Source organism: Pelmatolapia mariae, linkage group LG15 (assembly GCF_036321145.2).
Source record: "Pelmatolapia mariae isolate MD_Pm_ZW linkage group LG15, Pm_UMD_F_2, whole genome shotgun sequence".
In the NCBI taxonomy this organism is placed as follows: domain Eukaryota; kingdom Metazoa; phylum Chordata; class Actinopteri; order Cichliformes; family Cichlidae; genus Pelmatolapia; species Pelmatolapia mariae.
The window spans coordinates 38,300,044-38,317,185 of record NC_086240.1 but is presented as its reverse complement, the minus strand read 5'-3'; the positions used below and the strand labels follow the sequence as shown (position 1 = coordinate 38,317,185).

The window sequence follows — 17,142 nt, the reverse complement described above, 5'->3', positions numbered from 1 at the left end:
TTCTTCCTACACCACATAAAGGCAACACGAGTCGGAATACGGCTGAAACCAGGTGGGTGTGTTTAAGGTTGTGTCACATGATTCTGTTGCTAGGCTGTTAGCTGGTGGCTTCTCCATCTGATGTTAGTGCATTCTCTTACCTCCTTACCCTAAACTATGCTATTATACACAAATCGTTTTCAGGCTACAGCGATTTGCGCATATACAGCGAAAATTTTAACAAGCAAACCCTTATTAATTCTCTTGATGTGTGTGCTGAATAATCATCGCTGTAGGGGCTGCTCAACGACCCACATCTAGGCACGTTGCTGGCTAGCTTAGCACCCGTTTTAGGCGGGATGTCAACAGGTTTCCGTAGTGTTTGTCTTAATTTTATCTTTCAAAACGTGAGGAGGCAATTTAGTAAATGAGACAGAAGCTGCCACTTAAACCGAGGAGATCTCAGGACAGCTTACTCCCTGGATAAGCTGATAAGGTTGAACCACAGAGATCAAGAACATGAGACAGGCAAGTGGATGCACTTCTGTGTTTTATTTTGTATCATTGGGGTTAGAGTTGGTGTTTACATTGAATATAATCACTGTTTGCCCAACAACAATATTTAATTTGATTTATTTTCTTTATGTAATGCACTGATCCAAAGAATAACATGTTAAAATTAAGACACTCGCATAGATGAGCACAGAATTATTAGCCCCTACATGAAAGATTTTGCCTTTTTAAGTGTTTCCTAAGTGCTGTTAAACAGGACAAGGAATTTTTAGCAGATTTTCCAAGCATCCTAGTTTTATTTGGGATGTCTACATGATCTTACTTTAACAAACAACTACCGGGGTCAAAATTAATAGCTCCTTTGATGATAATAGCCTTTTTTTGGTGGTAATAGTGTGTTGTAGTTTTCAACAATCCCAGCCTATTCTTCTCTTTGGTGAGTCTCTAGATTTTGATGGTCTTTTGGCATGGACTTTGGTCTTCAGTTCAACCCACAGGCTTTGTGCAGACCAACCTGTAATGTTTACTTCGGTGCTCTAGTTTTTTCTCATCTGACTTGCTTCTACTATGCATAATCTTTCTTCGGGTTATTCTTAGTACACTTCAGTCTGTCTTAAGGATATCTGTTCATCCGAAGTCAAGTTTTTCTTAATCTTCAACCTTGCAGTCCAATTCCTTTGCAGGGTTATGCTGATTTTCTTCTTTGAGAATACAATTCCCAACTTGGCTAAGTCATTCACTCGTGCCTTGGCAGTTGTTCTGGGGTCTTTAGACACATCTCTCACTTGTTTTCTTTCCAGAGTCTTTGAAACCTTTCACAGGCTGCCAGGCTTGTTCTGTACTCTGTGACTCTCTTTGAATTTTTTGATGCAACTTCTCACTTTTCTGTTTCTTCACAGTTGAAAACACCGTGATAACTTTGTGTATCCATCTCCTGCTTTGTGGGCATAAACAATTTTTTTTCTAAATTATAAACTGATTTTGTTTGTTTTTGGCGTGATGCTTTCTCAACTGACAGCACTGTTGTGTCACATTGAAAGATAAGCCTCAGTTTGAGCATTACAAAGTTAAAGCACAACAGTGGTTTGTGGTATGGTCAGTTTTTCAGGGGGCTAATAATATTGAAATATAATAATGCCGCCCAACACACAGCAAAAGCAAACGCCTCTAGCCCCTGGACTCTACTCTGGATCTTGTTGCGTATCCCAGGATTGGAATAGCAGTGCTCAAGCACCTTGAGGCGACTGTTGTTGTGATTTGGTGCTATATAATTAAAAATTGAATTTAATTCAAAGGAAAAACATTCAAAGATGAATTTATAAGACCATGGAAGTAAGATCTTTTAATGGCTTAGCCAGAATAGATCATCAATCATAATGCTTCACTTAGATTTGGCTGATAGGTGATATTTAGTTTCATGGTACACGCCAAAGCTTAAAACTAAAGCAGATGTTTGTATTTGTTACTCTTGCAGGAGAATGCGGAAAATCTATGAAATCAAAGAACAAGAAATGGTGAAAATTTTCCCACTCACGCTCCCATTCTCATGACACCAGCAGGGAGGTATGGGCTTCTTAAGGGTAGTAGCCAGAATCATGGGTAGGATCAGTACATTCAGGTCCTATCAGCTGGTGCTTCTCCTGGCTGCTGCACTCGCTGTTGTAGCTTTTTACTACTTTGGCTCAGAGAGGCAGAATTTCTCCAGTACCACAAAGAGGATCAAGCAGACCCAGGCCAGTCACAACACCAACAGAAACGATGCAGACCTCACCGTGGACACCAGGCTCTCGCACCCGGACGAGCCAAAGGAGCAAGGACGGGAAGAGCGAGGTGTAGAAGGAGACGGCGACGCTTTGACGTCCAGGAAAGCAGACAGTGAGGCTGGTTACCAACATTACCACGTGCTAATGATGTTCACCAAAGTGGACAAGAGCCGGAGCTTGCAGGATAAATTCCGAGTGGCCATGCTGTCCATGGTGAAACACGGACACTTCTTGGAAGGAGAGGTGTTGGTTCTCCACTTTGTGAGTGACCAGGCCAGCCAAGAACTGGGCAAGAGGATGCTGCAGGAGCTTTTCCTTGACACAACGTTTAAATACGAGGTATTTCTCGACACTCACTCCAGTAAATGCCGTTAACTTATTTATTAGTGTTTCTGACCAAGTATATATTTATTTTGACATATTGGTTTGTTAATAACAAAACAAAGGAGTAAGTGATTTATGCAGTTAAACACTTGACAGACAGACTGTGTTCAGCTTGATTTATATTTCTAAGATATCTCTATTTCTAATAGGGAGGGATAAGATGGGCAAAAAATATGTTTATGTAAATTCTTCTTGTGGGTAACAGATCCTATTTTTAGAGCCCAAAATGCTCATGATCCACACACACTTTCTGGGAAGGTATTTATATTTTTGCACTGAATGAGTGAGAAGGATTTATTTTATTTTTTTTAAAAAGGGAGCTTCTGATAGAAATGTCTAACTTTTGTAACACCTTGACTAATCACTGAATAGAGCTGGTGCGCTTTTTCCTTTGATAAGTACTTCCTGTGAAGCTACTTGACCTTTTAATCAAAAATCCTTCCGTTTAAGAAACACATCGGCTGTACTTGCTATTTACAGTTGAAACACAGGGGGGCAGTGTTTTCCTGCCAAGCTGATGCCTCACACATGGGAATATCCCTCCCTTATTGTGTTCTTCCTGCCAAAAAACAGGATTATTTCCCCCCTCTTGTGCTCTTTCTGTTACATGCATATTTTACCCACTTTCTCCTGTTTTGTATTTCTCACAGAGCACACCATCGTAAACTGGCTTACAAACTACAATCTCCCTTTTCAGATCTTCCTCGACAGGCAGGGCCTCCTTTCTCAGGAATGTCTCATCTTATAAAACATCTGCTGTGGATGTTCCACTGCTGTTTTATCTTAGGCTGATCGCATTCCTGCTGGGATTGGTCAGGGATCTGCTCGGCTTGGCATCTTGGCAGTTTAGTGGCTGCAGGTTGGATCGGATCCCGTTCAGATGATTCTTTTGCAATCAGACCATACTCAGACTTTTCTAGTGGACAAGTTTTACTATGCAGAGCTAAGTCCTCAGAGGACTGCTGCATGAATATTAGAAAAATGTTGTGTCAAAAACATATTTTTGGTTATATTTGCTTAAAGCATTAGCAGGGACTTGGTCAGACAAGAGTTCCTCTGTGTTGGTGCAGAAATGCTAAACCTGACTTGTGGGTATTTTCTTTTCCTTTTGCATTTACTATTTGTGTCACAATTCTATGTCCTTCTTACTGTAGAGATACAGTTCTGTGCAAAAGTCTTGAGCCACCACTCATATCTTTATATTTGGCTAGGAAAATGGGTGCACGGATTCATTGAAACATGTGCAAACACACATGGAAGTACAGCATAGAAGGGAAAAACAATTCTAATGAGCTTCAAAGTCAGTATTTGTTCGATCTTCAAAGCAGCCTGAACTCACTTGGGTGAGTTTCCTTCCCATTTCTGTAAGTAGACTTCAGGAATAGTTCTCCAGGCTTCTTAAAGGACATTCAGAGTTCTTCTTTGTTCTGTTCCCTGTCAAGATGACCCCACACTGCTTCAGTAATGTTAAGGTCTGTGCTCTGCGGAGGCCAATCGACGGCTGATGTGTTTTTCTCTCCATGTTTGCTTTTATTACATTGGCAGTGTGTTGGGGATCGTTGTCATGCTGAAAACTGAAGTTGCCAATCTGAGACTTCACGGATGATTTTGAATGGTGGAGCAAAGTCTGCATTCACGATTCCATCACTTTTTGACAAGATCCCCAAAACCTTCGCTTGAAATGCAGCTCCACTGTTGTACCTCTCTCCTGACCTCCTGGTTTTCAGTCCAGTTCTTGTGTAATTTGACGTATTTCAGCCTTTTCCTCCTGTTCCTTTCATTACAAACGGCTTCTTGACAGCCACCCTTCCACTGAGACTGTTTGTGATCAGGCTTTAGTAAACAGTAGATGGATCGACTAAGCACCAGATCCATCTCTCAGGTCCTGTTTCAGGTCTTTTCTGCTTTGTTTTTTTTCCCTTTTAGACATGACTTTCAGATACTGTTCATCTGCTGTGCACATATTTTCAGGCCAGCCACCTCTTCCCCAAATCTGTAATTATCACAAACATCTCTGGCTTGCCACGTATGCTTCATGCTCCTCTCTCCCCTGGTTTCCTCTCAGTATGCTCTCACATGAAGACGTTAAATGACCCACAGCAGCTTTCTGTACTGCAGTACCCCCTCACCTTTACTCTGATGTAAACACATCTTGACAGTGCTTTTTGTTGTTGTTTTTTTTAAATCTAAGTTACACGCTCCATACATTCAAAGTCGTTTTTTTTTTTTCATCAGTCTCATAATATCATTCCAGACCAGCGATTTAAAAAAAAAAAAAAAAAAAGTTTCTAGATCATGAATCATAAAACGGCCTTCTGCCGTCACCGACACGAGTACAGCCGCTGTCTCTCCTGCTTAGAGACAGCAGCAGAAACGTATACCAGCAGTTTAGATGGGACAGAGACTCCTCGGGGTCTGACAAGGGCAGTGTTGACATCCTTGTCTGCTCATCTTGAGGCTCATTCCTGTTAATGATTTAACTTTAAGGAGCACGAGGATTAGATAAGTATGTATTTTAGGCTACATTGCTTCCCAGCAGCAGCACATTAAATGACCCACTTGACATTTGCAACAGAAAGACTGCAGAGTCACGCTGCCTAGAGGTTACGCACTTTACTCCCTAACCATATTTCATGGAACTCACTTGAGCAGTGTGTCATGCAGTGCTAACAGCTCGCAGGAATTAAGCAGTGTTGTGATATAATTCCTGGGTTAATATCTGCGTCCTAATGGCGGTGTTTTTGTGTTGGAGCCATTGTACAATATGTTAGTATTCTGCAGCTGATAAGAGGACATAAAAGGCAATAACAAGTCGCTCAGGAGGATCTAGGAAACACAAGATCAACTCATAAAATAGATTTAATAAAACTCAAGAAGGCTTTTTGAGGTCACTGATTTCTATTTATCCTGTAAAGTTCAGGTTCAAGGACGAGGTTAATGTCTCATATTCCTGAAGTTAATGTCATACTGACAGAGACTTTTGTGTCCACATTATTAAATCCACTTTGTAAGCATCCATCCTCCATGTTTAGGTTACATATGTTCATCATTTCTGTAGCTTTTCATTCAAAAACATGTTATTGCTCATTAAGTAAGCGCAAAGTCCGAATCTTTTCAAGCTCTGTGCTCTCTGAAGGGAGCGCTGCTCAAGTCAGGCCACAGAAGTCAAAAAAGGAACTTTTGCTCAGTCCTGGCACGCCTTCAAAAGCAACACGGCGGCTGCCAAACATGTCCAGCCTTTTAAGTCCACTGCTAATATTACTCGATCAACTGATATTTTAAAACATCCGAGCTCGAATGATGTGCTCGAGTTTCTCTGCTTGGTTTTTGTCGGTCAAACAAAAGTGAAAACTCTCTGGCTTTCCATTTATGTGCCACAGGTAAGATTTTATGAGTACGAGTGTCAGAATAAACATGCACAACAGTGTGAAGTTTTTGGGGCTTTGAAAGTTGGAACTGGGTGTGTTGCAAAAATAACTACTGTTCATTAAACCAGGACACAGTATTTTAGTACTTTCACATAAGCCTGCACTGGGAATTGATAAGGTTTCCCTGTACCAATATAGATTACCTGGGACTTTTTATGACCTTTTTCTTTCCTTTTCTTCACAAATCTACCTGAACAATACATTTAATCCCTTAACTCTTTACCTCCTGAAAGCCTCTCGGCCTTCTAAGGCTACGTCCACACTAGCCCAGATAGATTTGAAAACGCTCCGCGTCCACACTATCGTTTTCAGTCGTTTTCACAGAGTTGTGCGTTCACATTGAAACGGCCGAAGACGCTTACGTTCCAGTCCTGCGCATGTGTGATAGTGGTGTGTGGATCGATATTGAAATATCGATTCTTCCGATGCTAGTAATTTATGTTCTAGAATCAATTCTCATATTAAAATATCGATATTTTAGTACTTTGGGATAAATTTGTAGTTTTTCATTATCAGGAACACAGTGGAAAGAAACTATATCATTCGGATCGTCTAAATGGGAAGGAACTACTTCCTCTTATGCCTTTCATAGTCATGTGCGAAATACGGCTGTATAAATGTGTGGCAGCCTCTGGCGTGCGCACTCACAACAATGGCTGAGCGTAAACGGAGTCATGTGTGGACGTATTTTACCTCCACAAACAGCCGAGACGTGGTTTGCGATACATGTGGCAAGACAGTGAGGTGTTGTGGCAACAGCACTGACCTCGTCAAACACCTCAGAGTAAATCATATCACAGAATGTGACGAGCTTATGTTGAGGCGAACTGAAGAGGAGGAGAGGGACAGGTGCTGCTAGGGTGAGACAGACGTCTCTCAGGGAGTCCTTTAGTGCTGCAGGCAGGCAAGGTGCTCAAATAGCGCACAACTTCAGGTTTTTTATTTCTATATGATTATTCTGCATCATTAAGCTATAAGAACAAGTAGTCTGATGTCCTGTAATCATTATGAAGCTATATTATTATATTATTATTACAATTACATAATGCAATTATATATTGTATTATTAAATACAATGAAACATTAAGTTTTTTGTATAGAGTATCGGTATCGTATCAGTATCGTCGATACCACCCTGAATTTTACTTGGTATCGGATCGGAAAGGACATCAGTGGTATCACACATCACTAATGTGTGAAACGCAAGAAGATTCGACCTGCCTCATTTCTGTCTGCCGCTTATTTACTTTCCGGCTCTTTGAAACGTCGTGGCAGAATGTCGAGGAAAAGCACCGAGTTTTTTAAACGGACTAACAATGAGGTGGAGTTGTTGCTGTGAGTAACACGAAAGTACAAAGTTGCAAAAGCGAGTGAGAATTAAAGAATTTGAAGAAAAGCTATCTGGAGTATGTACAGACTGATATTAATCTTTAATAGGGCTGTCAAAACTGAGAGCAAACAAAGCAACTGCTGTATAATGTCCTCTGCTACCTTAGTTTAATTGGTCACATGACTGCATCATATGACTAACATGTCATTGTTTTAGAAAGTCTGCATTTTTGCTGTCCACACTGCAACGCGAAAGCACCGTTTCCAAATGTATGCGTTTTCAAGAGCATTTTCAAAACGCTGCATTTTCCATCAGCCAAAACACCGTCTCAGTGTGGACGGGAGGCCAAAACGGAGAGAAAACGATGCGTTTTCGTTTGAAAATGCATTAGTGTGGACGTAGCCTAAACTGAGTGGCTTCTCTCATATTTCAAGACTGCTGATAGAACAAAGTGATTGGGTTAGCATCAGAAGTTAGTCAGGGTGGTCTCTCTCTATGCAGCTACCCTTTTAAAAAACCCAGAAACTATACTAATGGACTAAAACTACGTCTTTGATGTATGCTGTGGTGTCAGAGCTCATCTTTAAGGGTACAGGGGAGGTCATCAAATATCGTCTGTATGTTGAAAACAGTTAAACCTTTAATTCCTTTATTGGGAAAAACACCATACAGCTCCTTTAATCTTTGACCTCAGTGAATGCTGATAGATTTAAGGTCTCAGTCAATGCTTTCATGTCGTATTCAATGTAATTGTAACTGTAAATTATGATGGGGATGCTTTAGGGCAGGGCCACCTTAGGATGTATTATTTATTTGCTCAGTCCTATCCTTGTTTTGCTCTGTTCAGCTTTAAAACGGCAAGTTATCGACAGATGAAATGTTCTGCCTGAAGCTTTAAGATTTCAGTTTTATTTATATCGTCAACTCACAACAACAGTCGCCTCAAGGCTTTTTATATTGTAGGGTGAAGATCCTACAATATTAGAAAGAATAGAAAACCCCAACAATCAGGGGAGACTCTGAGCAAGCAATTGGCAACAATAGGAAGGAAAAACTCCCTTTTAACAGGAAGAAACCTCTAACGGGACATCATGGGAGAGAGCTGAAATTGCTAATTGAATAATTTAATCCTTAATCATGATAAAATGCAAAAGTATAAACACAAAGAGAGAGAAAAGAGGTGAGTAAAGAAGCACTCAGTAGCTCGTTGGAAGTCCCCTAGCTTCCTAAGCCTGTTGCAGTATAACTAAGGGATGGTTCAGGGTCACCTGATGCAGTCCTAACTATATCCATTATCAAAGAGGATCATTTTAAGTCTAATCTTATAAGAGAGTGTATGTTTCCTAAATCCAAACTGGGAGCCTGTTTCATTTTTTTAAAGAGAGAAAAAAAGGACCTGATATCTGAAGGCTCTGCTTACCATTCTACTTTAAAAATCTCTATGCATGTCGTCTAACCCTGCAGTAATCAGTGCACAAGTCCTGGTAATTGCAACGGGTTAAGACTTTTTCTTGCCACACTGACACGTGTCTGGCGTTAACAGAAAGTAGCCCAGCCCAAATCGACTTACTTATTTTTCCTCCTGCAAGAACACTTTAATGATAATCACTACTTAGTGTATTTTTTTTTAAATCCTCTTGCCCTAATCTGTAGAGATATCTACTGTACAAGATGTTGTGGGATTTGAAGCTTGCAGAGGCAGCATGAAGGGAAACTTGGACATAAGAAGGCAGCACTTAATGGAATTTGGGTCGTGGACTGGTGCAGCTGTTTTCAGCCATCGTATGAAATGAAATCACCAAAACGGAAAGATTTCAGCAGAACTTGTGAGCCTTGAGTTTACAGAGCATTTCCATAGTGGAGTCAGCGTTACTTCATTGGGTCATGCTAATAGGCAGGTTCTTCATTACTTTACTTCACATTAGTTCAAGTCCAGATCTTCTGTTAAGAAAATATCCCATGCACCGCTGATCCTTATCACAGTGCGTAGCTCAGCATTGCTCACTGCTTCAAGTATTTGTCATAATTTAGTCCAAATAGCTTAGTGTGCTGTAAATGGATTTCAGTATGACATAAACATTTGAATAGACAGTTACCCCCACTGTAAGTGGCGGACAATGTTTTAGTTAAAGGTGATGAGCTCACTAAACCTGTACAATGCAGACAGTGGCCTCAAGCTGCACCAGTTGTTGAAAACAATATTATTTTCCCAGCTTTCTTTCACGACTCAATTTTGTTCATATTTTCCTGCAGGTGGTGTTTCATGACGTCGTGGCTCTGACTCAGAAGCTCTTCCCTATTGTGGAAGCCATGCAGAAGCATTTCAGCGCTGGCTCCGGAGCCTATTACAGCGACGCCATCTTCTTTCTGTCTGTAGCTATGCATCACATCATGCCTGAAAGTAAGACGTGGAACATTTTATTATTTATTAGTTCTTATCCTATCTGACAGCAGCCGTCCCCTCAGTTATTACGTTGTTCCTTTGCTTGAGGAGAGAAATGTACATAACAGATCATTTTTCACATATAGAGCTACAAGCTGTTGTTGACAGGTGACGATATGTCAGAAAAGTCTGCGTTAGTTCTCTGGCGTACCGAGCTTTAAATAAACTTGGTCACTCACTTCTTTAATTTGCTGGTGCGCAGCTGGAAAAAAGCAGGTTGGGCAGGTATCTAACATGCACGTGGCATGCTGCAGAGGCCCTGGGGAGTGAGGAAGGAAGGATGTGCTCTGTCATTACTGTCCATACCGGTGCCTCCTGTGTGGGTGCTGACTGTGGGCAGAGATCTCTTCTGTTGTGCACTGTTGTGGATCACTTCAATGGATGTGCAGCATGGGGCATGCAGTAGAGATCAACAATAGAGAACAGCTTACATTTTTCAAATGTTTTCAACGTTTCCAGTTTAAATTTACCCTAACATGAAAAAGAGGGATGAAGCTGAAGCGTGTTCAGCTTGATGGTTGGTGATGGCAGTTGTCCAGGCTGAAAGCTTGAAGAGATGAGCCGAGATGAGCCTTTAAGTCATTTTAAGAGATGTCGTTCGTTCCAACTGTCTAATTTTTAGACTGCTCAAACTTTAAAGCGAATAATTCAAATAAAAAATAAAATCTCGCTGGAGATTGTGTCCTTAAAGCGCTTATTGATCAACCATGTGTTGCACGTCTGCTCTGTGTGCCCAAGTGGTCACACATTTCTATTTAAAGAATGCTTTTATCTAGAAAGGGCATAATGTGGTAGTTTTGGGAGAGGTGGGGGTGAGAGTATGTGATGCACAAAGCTACAGCAGGGTTATTTTCTAGGCACTGGTCTTTGATGTAACTGTTTCTCTGAAAAACAGCCCTCATCACTGGGCGAGATAAGAAGCAGACAAAGAAGCTTCTGATTAATGGCACAAGTGTGAAGGATGGACGTTTTGTCAGATGTGTTGCTGTTTTCAAAAGAGAATTCATGGAGGAAATTGTCAGCACTATTACGGTTTCCTGTACACAGCCTGAATATGAAAATGTTTCATTGGTGCATATGAGAAATGCAAAATGTTTTTGAGGTCCTTATGTTATTTTTATTAATTTAGGTGCAGGTTACACCACACTGATTCTACAGTAGAGTAGCATAACATAAAGATTTCATGAGGACATCAAAACCATGTTGCATGTACTCCCAAATTTCCCCTTGTGGGACAATTAAAGGATTATTCTATTCTATTCTATTCTGTAAGTGTAGCGTGCAGGTCATTAAATGTCTTGAAAGCAGATCTATGTATTCTCTGTCCTTTGAGAATAGGCGAGAAATAAAATTGCACAATGGAAAGCTGTTAATTAATGACAAGGTTCCTAAACACTTGTTCTGTTTAGGGGAAAGGTGTTACGTGCTTTTGTGTCCCCTCGAGAGGTAAACGTGCTGCTACTTGAGTCTCTGCTACGACCTCGTCTTTTGTTTTCCACACAGGGTTAAAGTGACACTGATAATGTGCGAACCGCTTTGAAAAAGTGACAAAGATGATATCTGAATCCCCGGAAGAAGCAGCGGTTTTGTTGAAAACCGCGATTTTGAGCCACCTCTCTCATTTGCTTATATTTTGCTTCCAAGATGCCAGATGTAATTTTTTTCAAGTGGTCTTGAGAGATGGTTTTCCAGTTTTTCTTTATTTTAGGCAGCAGCCTATTGCAAGAACACATCTTTTCCTCCCCATTTCTTTAGTTGAATCTATAACAATTGAAAACGATAACACAGTTTGACAGGCTTAAACTGGTATTTTTGCACCAACAAGGTAACTCCCAACGAGCTCTCAGCCAAAAACCTGGCATATCTCAGCGTGTTGTACAATGTGTCCTTAAAAAATTTGAGGAAACTGGACAAGTGGAGAATAAAAGAAGCGGCAAACCCGAAAAACGACCTACACCAGATGAACAGTATCTGAAAGTCATGTCATTAAGAAACGGGAAAAAATCTAGCAAAGACCTGACACAGGGTCACACATATCGATGACAGTTTTAGTAGGGTTAAGGTAGGGTTAAGGTTTTGTCTGTATACCTACCTGCCAGTGAAGTCACACATTTTAATGTGTGCAGGTTTTCTGATTTGTAATAATGCTGCTCAATTTCAGTGAAGTGTTTGGTGTCTTGAAGGCCTCTTAATTGAACACAGGTGGAGCCTAGCTGGTTATATTATCACACTGAACAACACCAGAAACTCTGTTTACAGTTTGTGTTCAAGTAACTGACTTGAGTATCCTCAGCACGGGTTAAGGTTTGAGTTCATCAATCTAGCTAACATGTTAACCTTATTAGCATCATACTGGCAGAGAGTAACATTCAGGAATTTGTTTCAAGTCTACAGTTTTGCCGTTTGCAAGCCTAAAATACTGTCACTTAGACTTAATGAAGTTTGTGAATGCAGTACAGTTGCTTTCTGTTGTCCTGTTTTGACATTTTATTTTTACTGTTTGTGACTGTAGGACCTCGTTGTTTGGAGTAAACCGTTTATATTGAATCAGGAAACGTACTTTTGGTGGCATTTTCTAGTGAATCTTGGTAAAAGCAGAAAACAGCGTCTCATACGAATAGACTCACATCAAGGCTATTATTACAGCTTAATGAGGTTGACCCGCTTTCTTACTTTAAAAATAAATAAATATATATCGTGTTAGGTAACAGTGTCTCTGTTGTTTTGTTGCCATGCCTGAGTTTGACCAGATCTGACCAGAGCCTCAGGCAGGCTCTAAGCCACACTAATGACATTATTCCTGCAGTAAATAAGTAAAAGCAGCACCCACGCACCTGGCCCAGATTGACCTCAACTCACATATTTTCCACATAACAATATTTTTTTGTTTAACTGTTTGGGGGGAAAAAAGAGTTTTGTATTTTGATCACACAGGGACGGATTCTTTTCAAAAGATTATATATGTAGAGAAAATTAAATTGAAATAAACGAACAATGTAGAAGTTTCCTACTCTTTCTATATGAGTGTGTTTAATTTTATATGTTTCATATCTTAGATATAAAGATACCGTTAAAGATGCCTTCAGTCTGCTTGGAGATTAGTACATACAAGTTTAAGAAATTAATTAATTTAATAATTAAGAGAGGTTTTCAACAAAAATTGAAACAAATCTCGTGCTCATCTCTAAATCAAACTAAGGAAATGCACATAAAAGTTTCATTGAAGTTTGACTTATGTGTACACTGACCACTTTCAAACTTGAAGTACCCTATTTTTCGGGCTATAAGGTGAACTTAAAATCCTGTAATTTTCTCCAAAATCGACAGTGCGCCTTGTGTATGAATTCTGGTTGTGCTCACTGACCTCGAACCGATTTTATGTGGTACACGGCGCTCAAAAATCTGTCAAAAATGTTTTAGTACGACTTTGGTAAGCTACGAAGCCGCACCACGATGGATTGTCGGAGCATTACGGCTATTGTAGTCAGGAGCCTTGCGGAGTCATCTGGGTCCTAAACTCCGTCGGTTCAGGTCCCAAAAACAAACGAACACTGCAGCATCACTGAGAGTTAAAAACTGTCTAAATTCTTTCATCTTTAATAAAATGATCAGCGTTGCTGCTTTACCAGGTGTAACAATTAAGTTTAACATCCAGGCATCCATGAAAACAGAATTTATTAAATTTAACGGTGTTAGAAGTTAGCAGGAAGTTAGCTCGCTAGTTTCCACCTAAACATGATATAGCATGTTCTGACTGAGAGAACTGAAAAAATTCAAACGTACAGCTCTGCTATCACTTCCAACATAAATGAAGACAGGAAACTAAACAGCAGTGACGTTTGTAGGGTTACTGAAGTTGGACTAGCTGGTATATAATGATGTGCTACACATACATGCCAACCCTCTTGATTTTTCCAGGAGAATCCCGAATTTCAGTGCCCCTCGCGAAAATCTCCCGGAGCCACCATTCTCCCAAAATTTCTCCTGATTTTCCACCCGGACAACAAAAATGAAAAACCATATCCCAAAATTCATAGCGCGGCCTAGCCAAGTCCAGCCTCCAACAATGGCGGCAGCTACTTAGTTTTAATATTACTCTTATTACTCTTTCTGGGTCGCAAAATAAACTTTTAGCATATTTTCAGGCGACAATGTAGCTGTGTAAACTTCAAATATCTGAGCATTAATGAATCAATGGTACGGAAGTGGAGGAAGCAAGAAGAATGAGATGAGTAAAGTTTGATCTGTTTCTTTATTTCCCAAGAGCTGCCATTGGGACCAACATGGACTTAATCCATGTTGGTTGGATAAACCATACATTTAGGTTTAGATGTAGGGAAAAAGAAAAGAAGTCATGTCAAGTTTATTTGTGTAGCACATTTAAACACAACAGATGTTGACTTAAGTGAGGACAACAATCACTACGACAATTAGGGGAGGAAAAAAGGAATTACAAATCAGCACAAGAACATAGTTTGCTTAATTAAAAGCAGGATGAAATAATTATAAATAATTAAAGATAATAATAGGGCTGGGCCATATCATACCTTTCACGGTAATACCGGTATAATGTTGGGCAACGATAAGAAAATGAAATATCGCGATAGAATATGGGAAAACGCACATGCGCAGTGCCTTTGTTTTCATTAGCACATGGCGGAAAAAGCATGGCGGCGACGGAGAATGAGAAGGGCGAAAGCGGATCGTTGAATGAAACAGATGAACCAGAATTGGTTTGTAAAAATGCTGCAACTTCAGTGGTGTGGAACTGGTTTAGCTTTCGTCCGTCAGATACACAACAAAGCACTATTTTTGGTAGAGCATGCTAGCGGGCCATCGTTATTACCGTGTTTTTTTGGAAAATACGGCAAACTTAAAATTAATCCTTTGATTTTTCTGAAAATCGACAGTGCCCCTTATAATCCCGTGTGCCTTATGTATGAATTCTGGTTGTGTTTACTGACCTCGAAACGATTTTATGTGGTACACGGCGCTCGAAAATCTGTCAAATGTTTTAGTACGACTTTGCTAAGCTACGAAGTCGCACCGCTTGATGGATTGTCGGAGCATTACGGCTATCGTAGGCAGGAGCCTCGTGGAGTGATACGTACTGTGCTTCAACATAATATTACCGTATTGTGTGTGTATAACCTCTTTTTAAGTTTTGTGGATATTATACATGGTTATGCTGAGGATATGTCGGCCAGTTTCCACTGGAAATGCCTTTTGGTTAAACTGTCAGCAAGGAATTTGCATTTGCACTGTTCAATTTTTATATAACTTTAATGCACATAAAAAACAGCTGCTTGTTTAAGTGAAAATACATTGATGGGGTTTTTTTTGTTTTGCACTAATAAAGTTGTGGAGTTGTAAAGTATTTTGTCTAGTGTCAATTAGGTCGTCAGTTATATCGTTATCGCAAATTTTCAAATGTATATCGTGATAAATATTTTTGGTCTTATCGCCCTGCTCTAGATAATAATATAAGATAATAATATAAAGACGTATAGCAATGTAGGAGCTGCAACAGGGTTCTTTGTGTTATCATTACTCAAAAATGTAAAAGGATAAATGTTGATTTGAAAACATGCAGCTCCACTTTCACCTTCAGAGGACTTTGTGTTGAGTTATTGGTCCAACATCAAACCCACCACATTATAATGATGTAGGAACTGAAGGCCCTCTTCCTGTTACACTCACGCTTGTTAAGCCATGTTAGTACAAACAAACAGCGCTGACCACGCAGAGATTACGCTTCCTAGCCCCTCTGTGTTGCCACAGCACATTCGGGCATTGTGATGTGCAGCTTCCGTGTTTGGAGAGCACAGAAAACAGGTTGCTGCCGCACTGCTGAGCCATCGTCTTTTCACGTCACTTGTTTTAACAGACAGAAGCACTTAAATATGTTTATGTGTGACCTAGCTGAGTTTTTCTAGTGACTTAGGCAACATTAAATAAATAAGGTCACTGTCTTTCATTGTACGACCGCATTAGTAAGACTGAGGAGCAATCACCAGACATTTAAAAACGAGACGAAAGTATGTTCTGAAGTGTCCTGGATCTCAGAAAGATCATCTTTTCAGTCCATCGGCTTTAGATGTTGTTAACTCGACAGCCTGTAGGTGTTCATCGTTGACTTTACATCCGAAATTGACATAAGTCTAAGTTTTCATCAGTTCATAATAATGTTGTGACCACAGTGCCTCATTCCTGAGTATTTCCCATCCTTTCATCACTATGCCAACCAGAATAATATAGGAAGCTGAAACAATGAACTGATGAGGGCTCGAATATCCTGGTTACTGTTATTACAGGCTCTTTCCCAGACCACAAGGTGCAGTGTTAAGCATTTACTCTGCATGCTATGCCACTGTGTTCACGTTTCGTCATATTCCTCTCCACATTTTCTTCTCGTGCATGTTTCTCATTTCTAGGTCAGTGCTAACATTGCACAGAGAGAGGCCAAACGAGCCACCTCGGAGCAAAACCTCTGTCAGTGTCTGCTCTTATTTCCTCTAACTCGGTATTCCTGGAAGGGTCAGTTCTCTCACTAAATGTTGTTATCCAAGCTGAATGATGTGCTAGTGGTCACGGAAATGGATCCTTCAGTGAGATTTTACTCAGAAGTACATTTTCTTGGGATCATTTTTAAAATAGACAATTTATTTCCATTATCTGTTCAACTTAGTCTTTGCATTTGTCCTCTGTGTTTCCATTTCAGGTCTGACGCGCATAGTGCAGCTTGACTTGGACCTGAAGTACAGGACCAACATCAGGGACCTTTTTCAGGAGTTTCACCAGTTTCCTCCAGGAGCAGTTATAGGGATCACCAGAGAGATGCAGCCAGTATACAGGTAAGCAGTGCAGACCTACAGAGCACCTACTAGGGAAATCTGAACCTGCCAGTTGTTGGAAGCTTCAGACTGACACCAGTCTACTGCATCTTGACATGCTCATGAATAAAAGTGAGACTCTCTGCTTTTAACTTCGGCGCTCTTGCTTTCAAGTGTTCGCTCAATACGTCAGTATAATTTCCGGCTCAGGCTAGATCAAAGGCTACCATCTGTCATGAGGAAAGACTCGACTGCTGGGCTTAGACTTTTGGCGAGAAAGCGCCCTCACTTTGTTTTTAAATTGTGCCAAAGTAAAATTCAGGTGTCAGTCTGACAAAAAAAAATTACACCCTCTTTCAATTCAAAGGTTTTATATGTCTGGATGTAATAAAGAAATTCATCTGGTCCTAGCAGGTCTAAAAATGTCATAACTACAACCTCAGATTAACAGTGACACACAGCATATACT

At 40.3% G+C, this 17,142-nt stretch overlaps 1 protein-coding gene across 2 annotated transcripts in view; it reads left to right on the top strand.

Annotated features, from left to right (window-relative positions):
- Positions 1-79: 79 nt before the first annotated feature.
- Positions 80-17,142, top strand: part of xxylt1 (xyloside xylosyltransferase 1) — a 30,349-nt gene continuing 13,286 nt past the window's right edge. Inside the window, exons 1-4 of one of the 2 annotated variants that reach the window (XM_063495777.1) lie at positions 80-507; positions 1,967-2,594; positions 9,651-9,798; positions 16,562-16,694. In XM_063495777.1, coding sequence (XP_063351847.1) covers positions 2,058-2,594; positions 9,651-9,798; positions 16,562-16,694 — 818 coding nt within the window. In that variant the 5' untranslated portion in view covers positions 80-507; positions 1,967-2,057. The remainder of the gene's footprint in view (positions 508-1,966; positions 2,595-9,650; positions 9,799-16,561; positions 16,695-17,142) is intronic. The other variant, XM_063495778.1, reaches the window with a different exon arrangement.